This window comes from Thamnophis sirtalis, unplaced genomic scaffold, assembly GCF_051295495.1.
Source record: "Thamnophis sirtalis isolate CommonGarterSnake01/CBP01778 unplaced genomic scaffold, rThaSir2_p1.2 scaffold_11, whole genome shotgun sequence".
NCBI classification, from domain to species: domain Eukaryota; kingdom Metazoa; phylum Chordata; class Lepidosauria; order Squamata; family Natricidae; genus Thamnophis; species Thamnophis sirtalis.
The window spans coordinates 40,415,718-40,429,063 of record NW_028261391.1 but is presented as its reverse complement, the minus strand read 5'-3'; the positions used below and the strand labels follow the sequence as shown (position 1 = coordinate 40,429,063).

The 13,346-nt window shown below is 38.0% G+C and overlaps 1 protein-coding gene across 8 annotated transcripts in view; it reads right to left on the bottom strand.

The window, feature by feature from the left end:
- Positions 1–1,901: 1,901 nt before the first annotated feature.
- Positions 1,902–13,346, bottom strand: part of DGKG (diacylglycerol kinase gamma) — a 159,362-nt gene continuing 147,917 nt past the window's right edge. For all 8 annotated transcript variants that reach the window (XM_087725584.1, XM_087725581.1, XM_087725583.1 and 5 more), the window contains one exon: positions 1,902–11,437. In XM_087725584.1, the coding sequence (XP_087581710.1) occupies positions 11,339–11,437 (99 nt within the window). In that variant the 3' untranslated portion in view covers positions 1,902–11,338. The remainder of the gene's footprint in view (positions 11,438–13,346) is intronic.

Sequence of the window (13,346 nt, the reverse complement as noted above, 5' to 3'; positions counted from 1 at the left end):
TCCTCCGCGAGCTGCGCTGGCTACCTGTTGATCTCCGGATGCGCTTCAAGGTGCTATTAATCACCCATAAAGCCCTACATGGCAGTGGATCTGGATACTTGAGAGACCGCCTTCTGCCAATTACATCCCTGCGACCGATAAGATCCCATAGATTAGGCCTCCTCCGTATTCCATCGGCCAGCCAGTGTCGGCTGGCAACTACAAGGAGGAGGGCCTTCTCAGCAGTAGCCCCGACCCTTTGGAACGAGCTCCCCGTGGAGATTCGTACCCTCTCCACCGTCCAAGCCTTCCGCATAGCCTTGAAGAACTGGCTCGCCCGTCAGGCCTGGGGATAGGCTAGTTACCCCTCCCGAATGATGAATGTATGTTGCTTGCTATTTTATTACATGTTTTGTCCTAATGTCTGTATTCCCCCTTCCCAGCTTTTGTGTGAGCCGCCCTGAGTCCCCTCAGGGAAAAGGGCGGCCTACAAATTCTAATAAAATTCTAAAATTCTAAAAATTCTAAATTCTTCCAGGGTGACTCTATCACCTTTATTATCTGTCACTCCTATGACCCCACTTTAAGTGATTTTGAAGAAAACAAAGCTTGTCTATCAAACAGCACAAAATGCTTCCAAAAATCTCATATTTGCTTCATATAGATCAGTGGTCCCGAATGTGGAGCCCATGCCCCACAGGGTGGCAATTTGATTTTTAATGGGGGCAAGCAAGTTAGTGGCCTTTTAGGCTTCCTCTGTGTGAGTAGAATTCACTTTTTGAGTAAACTAAGAATTACGTGTCACCGGGGGGGGGGGGAGGAGGGCATCAGGATTTTAGAGATGCTTAGGTGGGGGATGGCCAAAAAAAGATTGGGAACCACTGATATAATCTGAAGCTTTATGGAAAATCAGAAATAAAAATCCAATCATTGACAAATACTGTAATAATTTTTAACACAGATATAACAATGGAATTTGGCTTAGAGAAGTTTGCTTCAGTAGCAATAAATTAGGGTAAAATCACAAGTGGTAATGGAATTAAAATGCCAAATGCCATCAGGAGCTGTCAGAATGAAGCTTATGAGCATCCAGGTATTCTACAGCTAGATAACATCAGGCATGGACAAGTTAAAAAGTTGATCAGTAGAGAACATGCCCAAAGAGTTAGATAATTGTTAAAGGCAAAAATTGAATGGTGGAAATGCCATCAAAGCCATCAATACCTGGGGAATTTCTGTGATAAGAAACATTGCTGGAATGATTAACCAGCACAAGCTGAACTGAACTCCTGAGTTATGGGCTGGTCTGAATGGGTCAATGCAACCCTGTCCAGAATTAAGGATGACAAAAACTCGAATCCTGAGGCTCCATACATCCAAAGCCAGGGTCCAGTCGAAGTTTGTTGTCCAGGTCCCAACAGCCTCCAGGCATCACAAGAGGATAGAGACAGCATCACTTGAGTCGCTAGTGTAATATTATGCATTTTATGAAAATGAATAGGAACTATTTTGATTGGTATGACAGGCCCTACTTTTTATATTACCCCTTGTATTCCTAGTACTTACCCAGGTTTATTTGATAGTTCCTTAGGCTCCGTTATTTTGCTAAGATTTCTTTCAAAGTTTCAAGCCTTATGTGCTGCTGTTACTACACTGTTACTGAAAATACAATACCAGATCATCTCCAGTAAACAGAGAAGGCATTCAGAAAAGTGAACAACAAAGTAAGTTTTAATATTTTGTAAGGTATGGCATAATCATTTTCTTAATGAAATTATTCTTGGGGCACTCATATGCCTCACCCAGGGAGGCCATATTGGGCATATTGACATATTGACCCCTAGAGCAAAATGCTATCACACTGAACATTGTAAGTGATATTATTGTAGCTGCTATTCATTCAAAGTCATTTCAAAGTCGGCGACTTTTTCATTGTAATTTTATTTGATGTAGAACTACATCAGAGAGGATTTACATAGAATCATGAGCTATGCAACAATTTCATGCAGGGAAATACAAGATCAAGAAAAAAGGAGATGAGCAGTCCATGCTCAAAGGATATACATACATATATAATGAACAGAATTATCCTGGCTGCCTGTATTCACACAGTACACTAGGAGGGGAAGTGTACATCCATTACAGCCTAAATGGAGAAAAGCATATTTTGCCTGAGTACATATCGGTCCCTCTGTTTAGGTGCATAAAATTTCCCTTATGAGTTTGGGAGATGCTTGGGAAGGTAGCTGAGTGTGATAGCTTCTGCAACACAAGAGTATTTTGTGCATATTGCTTTTGCTATCTGCACTTTTGTTGTGTTATATTCAAGTGATGAAAATATATATTATAGAATTTTTCCTCACATTTCCGAGCATAAACTGAAGTGGAACAGAAGAAATCCCACTCACTAGTTAATGAGAATGTTACAACAAGGGTAGAATTGCTTTGAAGGAAGGAGCAGAGCTTGGTGGAGAGAACATGTCCTTTGTATGCAGAGACTTGTAGATCTCTGGCATCTCCAGAAACATCTTGGAAGGACTTCCCATATAAAATCCAGGACAACTTCTGCTAGTAAATATAGAAAATATTGGGCTAGATGGAACAGCAGTCTGATCAAGTATAAACTGCTTCCTGTGACCTGCATCTAAATGGGCCTCAGTAGCAAGCAAGCAAGCAAGCAAGCAATGTAAACGGCATGGGTGAAGGAATAGATTCTTAGAAGCTGAGAATTCCTAAGAATGGCATTAATAGCACCTCCCTGTAACACTGGTAGAACCTCCTGTGCACATTATACCTCTTTTACTGATATACACAAGTTTAGCAATTTGTTACTATCCAGAATTTGCCGATTTTGCTGAATGGACAAAATGTTTCTACTGGAAAATATTCTTTTTGGACTGATACCATAAGATGCAAATACTCGCCCTGTGATTATAAGTCTGACCCGGCCTATGCTTCACTCATACAGGTGCAGAGATCAGCTGAATGGACCGTCAACTTGCCATAGCAGTAATAATTAAAATATAAATTCTTTTATTTATTTTAGTAATCTTTAATTGAATGGCCTTTATCTGTAATTCAGATGGAGGAGAGGCTTAGCTGTTTCTTTCAGAAATAGGATGCCACAGGTTAACAGGGCTATTCAATAATTCTAAAGGGTAAACTGCTTGCATTTTATACTAAGATTAACACACCTAAGGGAACTATCCATTAATAAAAAAAACCCAATATTTGGCAGAGTCCTACAGAGAGTGCCAAATGGGTTAATTGGCAGTTTTTGCGCTAGATGAACTAGATCAAGGTAAATCATCAGGAATCAGTTTTGGATAGGTAATATTCCAGCAAACATATGGGGCGGGGGAACACGACAAAATGTTTAGCGGGGAAGAGCTCATAGTAGACGACTAGAGATATATTGAAGGAGAAAATAATGAGCATTATTATCTGCCTGACAAAATGAGGAACAGGAAGAAGCAGGTGTGGTATAGTTAGTAGATACAAGATTGGCATATTATTTTGGAAGTGTGCCAAAACATTACACTTGAAACTGTCCACGTTTTGTGTGCTGTGAAACAGTCTTTTATAGTCCTTGGCCAACATTCTGCAAAACTGTGCAGAGAATATTCATACATAATACTCCTTCTTCCTCCTATGGCTCATTTTCTATAAAGGGATAAATCTGCAGGTGGCCAGCAGTGTGAAACCAACCTGATGACATCCTCACTGGAGAAACAATGCAGCCTTCTATTATGAATAGTGGAGCCATAGGGGAGCCCCATATGAATTGGACAGTGGCTGTATGCACAAGGTATTTGCAGCATTCACAAATAAATGCGGCTTTGTCTCCCTATGTTTTCTGCCAGCGCTGGAGATGAAGCTGGACTAATGAGTCATCACCTGAAATAACAATTTCACAGTTGGAATTCAGATCAATGGCTTTCGCGACAGCACAAAGGCAAATTCAGGATCCTGCTTGTAGTTTCTGAACCATCTTGGCTCTAGAGAGGAAACTAGAGGCATTGCTGCCCCCCCCACCTCATTGTACTTAATTTGTTTTTATTAACTGTGTGAGCAGCAGAAATTAAACAGGTACAATCTTCTCCAGCACATCCAGATTATTTTTTTTCCATTTTATGTAAAAAATGAAGACTTAAGACGCTACTTTGGGGGAAAAAAAGGCATAGCCCAGCTAGAACCTTTACTATTGCCCACAACTCCTGTTTTGATTCAGGCACTTTTATGTGGGAGTCAGTTTGAAATAAACTGTACAATAAATTTGAAACTGTCACATAAGAAGCAAAGTGAGTGCCAAGCTTTTGCATGCTAGCACTTAGTTCACGGATGACTCTTGGCTTATTCAATTAACCTTGGTGAAACAAAAAATAAAGCAAGGAGAAGCCTAGTTTATGAATTTGGTGTGTGCCTGCTTAGCAAGAAATGGGGAAATCAAATGCATGTAATCTAGACAGGAGGGATTATTCAAATCAAGCCAGGCAGATGCAAAGCTGGAGAACTACATTCCTTTCAATTTGCCAGAGCAAGGAGACTAGTCAGCGCTATCTCCTGCCTATAGGATCTTCTAGCCTATATTCATTCCACTGTGCTATGTTTACAATTCTATACTAAACCATGGTTTAATCAACCCATTGTTGTTTGGCCTTACACATAAAGTGAAGCCTTGTGACATACCTACTGTGGCTTCAAACAATTTATTAAACTATAAGCCAAGCAAAGTATTTTATGGTTTAAAGGGGAAGAAATGGGCAGCATGGAGTAAATATATTTCCTGCTACACTGGAAGATGTTATATGACTGTTTGCTTGGTCTTCTTTGGATAGCCTATATATGAACAATCCAAGCTGTAGTCTTGGATGACATGTCTCTCTCTCTTTATTAAAGCTGCCTTTCAACAGGATCACTAAGCTATGTTTGTTTAGCTATGGATTATTAAATAGTAGGGGACACAGAATGCACAAAGCCACAACATTATGGTTAAGTATATAAGAGGTCTCAAGCTTAGTTTTAAATTAAAATTGAATCTGTTTGCCAGCACTTTAGCCAAGAAATGGATGGTGAGTGAGTGGACTTTATAAATCCTTTTGTTTCTAATATGATTTTGCATATAGTAACTCATACTATTATTTGATTAATAAGGGGGAAAGTAGTGTCCATTAAAACAGTATGTTTGTTAAACTTGAAGGGGATTTACACATTATATTTTATCTATTTTATGCATCTTTAAAATGGCAGGCAGTTTTTCAAGGACACATAGAAGCATACTAAACCTATCATTGAAAATAAATGTTTCAATGTCAGCACAAACCTATTGGGACAGATTTTTCTCATTGTATCCAAAATCTGCTAAAGCATGTTGAAGTTGAGAAATGCTGAAATTTGTAGTTCATTAATATCTGATGGGTTATAGTTCCATTTTTATGTTCACTGATAGTTTGTTTTATTGAATAAACCACATCTATTTATTGCACTAACTGTAAACCATGATGTGAAGCCCACAATGGCTTCGTATAATATATTGTTAAATTCAAATTACATCGTGAATTACAGCTGTGCATAAATCCGATTGTTGTGGCTTCTTAGGAACTGTCATTGAATCTAAAGATAGTTTGAAATTCAAACTTGTAGCTTACTTTCAATAAAACCAGATCGGGAAGGGGGTTTGGTTTATCTACATTACTGTTGAAAAACATGATACCATACTAGTGCATTATATATGAAGGCAGAATGCACAGATTAATCACTTCTATTAAGAATTGTTTTTGAGTGTTATAGAGCTAATACAAAATGTTACTAAGTCTTGCACCGTTTACTATAAGTGAACCTACCTAGAGAATTGATCATACAATGTTTGACCACGGGCTTGAGGTTAATTAAAGAAATATAACTGTATATTAAACAAATTCAAAAATAAGATTAATTGAAATTGGTAACAAAAATCAGCTATCTCTATTTACCATTTTCATTTACATTTTGGCAGAAGAAACAGATAATCAATTTTACACAAATGATCCGTTTTCTTAATAGGACTTCCCTTTCCTCCCACTTCTCTGGACAACTATGCTTCCCCAAATCTTGTTTGGAAGGTCATCCGAGAAGATGCAAGAGAGAAGGAAACTGTTTGGCCAGTACAATTTGTACCTCAAATGGAAGGATGTAATTGGATGTACCCCTTACTTTGATTAATCCACAGTAAGTCCATTAAATATAACATCATATAAGCAACATAGTATTTAAGGTAGCCACCTGGTTGTGCTCTAGGACTTAATACATCAATCTTTGAGGTGGCAGAAAAATACTATAGCATGAAACATGTTGTTCCGACAGCCAAGCCCTACACTTCCTCATTAATGAGGCTGGTGTAGTGCTTACTTTAGACTTAGAGAGCTAATGTGAGAGTAGTTAACAAAAGGGATTGGTGGATTCTCCTGGCTTTGTTTCTTCTTTCATCAAATATCCACTAGTGCGAAAAACATCAACAATTGCTTCTTTAATATGTGGGGAGGTGGGGTTGAGTGACTGTACCCAAGGGTTTAGTTATCTGGGAGGCTATTTAACTACTATAATAGACTACTGACATGAAGATGCGATGAGCTGGGACCTGCCATTAGCAATATTTCAAAAGAGGACTTAATTTGTGTCCCCCCAAAAGTAGAAATGCATGAATAAAGCAAGAAAGAAGTCTCCCAATTGGACTTTTTCTAAGGAAGGCTGATTGATGTTCATAAAAACCTTTACTGACAGACTGTAGACCTTAAGGGGAGGTTGTGAAAAGCACTAAGGATCTTTTTTTCTCTTCACTCTCCCAGTGAGATGGCACTTTGATTGAGAATCACAGAACAAGGCTATGCAGTAATGAGAGATCTTCCTCTTCTACTAATGATGCATGGGAATTACTGATAGCAAATAGCCAAACCAGCAACACTCTGTGAAGTATTCAAAATAGTGCCCACTCTCATGATAAAACAAGAATCCAACAACATCCTTTGTTGGCAGAATCATGGGGAAATCCGCAATGCAGTAACTGGTAATAGAATCAGCAACACAGTTGGCAGAACCTGATTCTCTTTTTTGGTCTAACTCAACCTTTTCTGCAGCACATTAAAGAGCAGGGCTAGTATTCTTTTATAAGTGTTAAATCATGTACAGAATTCATTATATACACTTTGGAAAACATCAGTCAGACATTGCATGAACCGATGCTCCTGTAGAAGTCTTATGTCTGGTCTTTTCTGCAGCTCAAGGGTAAGTGTCCATGGAGTGCAGTTCCCAGAACTGGAGCAGAGGCAACATCTGTAGAGCAATCTAAAGTAGCAAATCTTAGCCCTGGCTGCATGATCAACCACAACACTGGTACATGTGTTAGATGTCCACATGCATCTAAAGAAGGAAAACACTTCCATGCTGGAACAACTGCAGCTAATTGCCTTAGTACAGGCTTGGGATGTGCCCCCCCCAAAAAAAACCATCACAAAGCCATGACATTCAAGAATATTTACCATGGAATGGGCATGCCTTGATTAGGGGGAAATGAGTGCTTAATATGCTTGCTTTTCATTCTTAAATCTCACCATTTAAGGTATATTTACAACTCAGGCTTATTTGCTTAAGCCATCTTATTTTCCCGTAATAAAAATGCTGATTATAGCATTAGTATATGGTCTATCATAATTCTAACCTTCTTCATAAAATAAAGGTTTCCCAAATTCCCTCAGATTGAAATCACTAGTAAACCAGTTAATATTTATCTGCCTCACTGGCTCTCACTTTGTTCAATATTATGTTTTCATCAATAGTAAAATCATAAGAATTGTCTGTAATTCTTTGAATTGTCTAATATCTAAAATCCACATCCTTTTTGCTTTCTCATTATACTTAACTAACATCTGGCTACAACCAAATCTCAAGGGGACACAACATTCCTGCTGAGCTATTTTTTTTTTTTTTTACTTGGCAAGGCTTTAGTCTGCAATTTCTGGCAGAGATAGTTTCTGAAAAAATTCTCCTTATTTGTTTTCTACTATGCATTCGTTAAACTAAACCAAACCAAACAGCAAATCAACGGCAGAAGAAAAGTATATTTAAGAAAAGAGTACACGTTGTATTTGCGTCATGGATATTTTGATCATGTTGGTTAAGAACCAAAATTGAAAACAAGCAAAACATAAAAAGAGATGAAGATATTTGGAAGCAAAGTTGCTTACAAACAGGTAAGCAGAGGAGAAAGGAAGTGGAGCTACAGAAAAAAAGAACAGAAGAAGGCAGAATTATGAATACTAGTCAATGAGGTATTTTCTGATCCAGTAATAAATAGTACATACTCTGTAGAATTGTGCCTCTCTAAGATGGATCCCATAGATGAAACTTCATAAGTGGGACTCAAAAATTCCTGAGACCAAATTTTCAAATGTAAGAACAAATCTTATCTATTATTTCTTCTACATTGTACTTCTTTCACAACCCTCATGGTGCTGTCAGACATCTGAATGGATCCCAGTTGCAACCTTTCCAAACCATAGGTATCGTAACTGCAAATACAGGATGTCTATGAAAAATACAGTTATACTGTCATAGATGCCAAAGTCTCCACCAGATTTCCTAGTTCAGGCCAGCTCTAAATAAAATCAAATGACTTCATTTAGAAAAACCTACATTAACAGAAAGCATACTGTATGTCCTCCTTATTTGAGCTGTTAAGTAAATAAATGGATTTGTGCCATTTACTCTTTTCAGACTTCTAACTCAGAGATGACATTCCTTTGTCCTGGATTAAGGTAAAAAAAACCTTCCATGCAACAATGAGAATCAGTGAGTATAATTTTCTTCATCTGAATTTAAAAGTATTTAAAGGAGTCAGTGTTCTTAAGCTAGAATTACCAATTCAAAATCATGAAAAGCTACCACTTGTAGAAGAAGCTTACATTAACTGTGGCTCTTTGATTAACATTTTCCTTCTGGTGGTATAATAAACATGTGTGTCCATTTGTTAGCAGTTTATCTTTTTTGAAGAATGGTACTGTTGCAAGTGAAGCAAACCTTTCTCTATATTCATCTCTTAGCTTCTCTTGAAAAAAAATCTGGTGATCACACAGATTGGCAATTGTGATCTACTGTATATTTCAGACTATAAGATGCACCAGTGTATAAGACACACCAAGATTTCTAAGAGGTAAGTAAGAAAAAAAAGTTTTTGTACTCCCCGGGCCATTTTGCAAAAAAAGGGCGGAAAGGGTGAAAAAAAAGAGAAGTCCTATTGCCTTTCCCCAGCCCTGCTGAGGCCTGCAGAGTGCTTCTGGGGCCTGTTTTTCACCTGATTTTCACAAAAATGGGGTGCGGGGTTGAGGCTTTGGGAAGCCAAAAATGGCTGTATTCGGTGTATAAGACGCACCAACATTTCCATGCTCTTTTACGGGGGAAAGGTGCGTCTTATACTCCAAAAATACGGTAAATAGTTTTTCATAACCTGGCACTTTTTTGTTATATAGAAAACATCATGTACATTGGAATCTAAAACGAATAAAGAGGAACATGACGTTAGCTGTCAGGTTATACTATTATCTGATTGAACAATGTTAAAGAAGAACTAGAGAATATGAGGTATTTATTTCCTAACTAAAATATGCCATTTTAGTCTTTTGCATCTATGAATTATATGCACTGCACTCTAATATGTGCTTATACAAAATTAAATCCTATTGAGGTCAGTGGGACTTATAGCAATAGCACTTAGACTTATATACCGCTTCACAGCCCTCACTAAGTGGTTTATAGAGTCAGCATATTGCCCACAACAATCTGGGTCCTCATTTTACCCACCTCCAAAGAATGGAAGTCTGAGTCAACCTGGAGCCGGTGAGATTTGAACTGCTGAACTAAAGCTAGCAGTCAGCTGAAGTAGCCTGCAGTACCCCACTCTAACCATTGCGCCCCTTCGGACTTAATTCCAAAAATGTATATAGGATTGCTGGTTGGGTAGTTTTCTGTTGCAAAAGCCAATGTATGGGATGAAAATTAACTCATTACTTTGATTTCTGAGTTTGCTTACATTTTATTATAATATCAGTGGCATATAAATGCCTACCTCAGAATTTAATGCATGCAGCTCTGCATTAAATCCTGATCATATATGCAGGCGTTTGTAGACATCTAGTATTTTCAATTACTTAAATCAGCCCCATACTGAGATAAAATTTAAAAGGAATCCCATCTTAACTGAAATTTCCATAGAAAAGCTTTAAAATATGTGTATAAAATATTTCTGGAGTGAAGTTATATTAAACCTATATGTGAAAAGAAAATTTAAAAACATTAACTGGACAATGGAATTGGTATCAAACCTGAAGGTATCCCTAAATTCGTGGAGGTTATCAACATACTCATACATTTAATATAACCTGAGTTTTCCTTTTCCTTCCAAAGGAAGTTCTCACTTTTACTCTTCATTTTTTCTCTGATGAATTTGGCTTCTTTGTGGCAAACTTTTTGTGTATTCCTGTGCCTCTGAAAGCTAACTGCAGGTTAGCTGAACAGCTAACCAATTTCCACTTTATTTTAAAACTAAAAATTATGCCTGGAACTAGCAAGGAGCTTTCTTGTTTTAGAGTTGGAGAAAAATAACATTTCTCTTCCTTTCCCTTTTCATCTCCCCCTGTGTTTTCTAAACTTTGAAAAATAAATAGCATGTCTTATCAAGTTTGGTGACCCAAACAGTAGTAAAACAAAATAACACTTATCTGCTTACAGAATTTCTTAAAAATAAATAAGCTAAGTTTGGTTCCTTGCCAAATTTGATGCTTCAACAGGGTTATTTTTTTTGGAGAGGAGTTTCTAAAGAGTTTAAATAAGATGAAAATTCTCCTTCATTCCATCTGGAAGGCAATGTCAGACATGCTGTTTCCATGTCTGCTTGTTTGCTTTCTGATAGGACTGTATAATTCAAGGCTGCCCAGAGCAACTCTCTTAAGCAGAGTCTCAGATTTTACCACAGCCCAACCAGAGCAGTAACAGCTTCCTCTTCTTGGGCTGTGGTATTATGGAGGGCAAAAATCCTTCTGAATCTTCAGTGTCAATGCTATCCCAGCCAATAATATGTAGAGAAAGTGGCTATGTGTACATGGATATATGAACCCACACTGCTATTTCAGTTTGGCTGCCGAATGTCAACCCTGTTATTTTCTACTAAGAGTTCATAATGCTGCCTCCAGACTGATGTTTCCAAAGCAGATTCAGAAGCCAGGAATCTGGAGGGATTAAGATTTTTTTTATCCTGCAGACCTTCTCTGGGTGGTTGCCACTTGAATGGAGAACTGCTGCTTCTGAAGGTTGTTCTTTGCTTGATTGAAAATTAGTCTCGAGTTCGGTTTCTTCTCCTCAGGAAGAAAAAGCTGCTCTTTTGGGGAGGTCCTAACAACATTGGCACTTGGCTTTTGTGGGTTATTTTAATCTGGAAGCAAAAGGATAGAAGCCAAAGTCACAAAATCATGGAAATGAAAAGAGCTTTGGAGATAATTTGGAATAGTAAAATCCTGTGTTTCATACAAAATTACAGTGCAGGAAGCAACAACAATAACTCTGATAGATGCTTATCCATCTTATCTCAAACATCTCTAGCAAAGGAAAGCCTACTATGTTCTAAGGCAGCCTATTCCACTTCACACATTTATTTTTAGATGTTTCTCCTATTTAGCTGAAATCTGCATCCCTTTAATTTTGACTCATTACGTTGCAATCTGGAAAGCTTCTTCACCTGTTTCTCAGTTCTTCAAATGTTTAAAAATGGTATCAAATTTCTCCTTATATTTTCTTCAGGATCCAACTCTTTCAACCAGTTCTCATAATACAATGATTAGGTGATTGCTCTTTCTAGACAGAAACTATTTCAAGGGACTATGGAAAGGGCAAGGATTTTCTATTAACCGAGATAAGCATTAACTTATCAAATAGACATTGACCATCCCTATTGTCAATGTCTATTTATGTTACTGCTGCTACAAGGACTGGCTTTAACAGAAGACAAGCTGTTTGGAAAAGCTAAATGAAAATAATTATTTCACACATGTCATTTATTTGCAGAGGGAGGAAGTGGTATCTACTGAATCTACTGCTCTACTTACTGTTTAGAGCATGTAGCCTTGCTTTTATATGATATCATTTTGTTGCAGAGTCCCCCAATTTGATGATCCCAGAATATTGTAATAGGACTTTTATAATCTCTTTTCAAATGGCAATGCAATATTTCCCTAGAGTACATGAAGCAATTGTTTTGCAGCTAAAGGGAATATCCATCTTTTCCTACAATCACCTAAGTGTGGCTTAAGACCTGCCAGGTGTACTGCTCTTCCTGATCTAAAGGCCTTTTTTTTCTATGGCCAGTACCAAAACCAGTACCAAGTAAGATCTGGCTCACAGATACGCCCTCACTCCTGTTGCTTCAGGGAAAGACAGAGCAAGTCTGTTTAGTTCTCTATGGCAAATTAAAAAAAGTTTCTTATCAGGCTGAATTGGAGATAGCACTGAGACTTTTCAGCCATTAAGCCTTATGAATGGCTGTGGAGGCAGCAGAACAGGTCACCTTCTCCACCACAGCCCAAGGTGAGTAATAGGCTCTCCAGAAAGGCACATCCAGCATATCTTGCTTGGCAAGTCAACTATCATAAGGTGAGATCCTCAAAGCAATGAGAATGTTGGGAAGTAGCATGTGATTCAGAAACGGAAATCCAAATCCTAGATATCTTCAGATTATTGGCACAATTGGCTTTAGGAAAATGTTTGCCTAAAAGACTGAAATGTTATCGGATCGTTAACTCCTGGAACTGGCCAGCTGCTAATTCTGTCACAGAAACAAAAAAGCCCATCTGCCTGGTGAATGAAAATAAATATTTCAAGAACTTTATTTTTATTTTTTTGCTAGTAGTAACTAATGTCCGTGTTTAGGCAGTCCTTGTTTAACAACTGTTCATTTAGTGACTATTTACACTTGTGATGATCTCAATGAAGGGGACATATGACCAGTCATCAGTTGTGGTCATTGCAATGTGTCTGCACTTCATTTGATTGTGATTTCCCCCCCCCACCTTGAATTGTTCGCCGCCCTGAGTCCTCCCGGAGAAGGGCGGCATACAAATAATAAAATTCTATTCTATTCTATTCTATTTGGATGCTTTGTAACAAACTCACAATTATGACATTTGCAGCATCCCTCAGTCACATGACCATGGTTTGCATCTCTCCTGCCATCTTCCCACGAGTGAAATCAAAGGGCAGGGGAATTTTTGCTGCATATAGAAGAACATATATGTGGCTCAAAGTTGAACTGTGGAGAAGTCAATGGGGAAGCTGACAGGAAGTCAGAA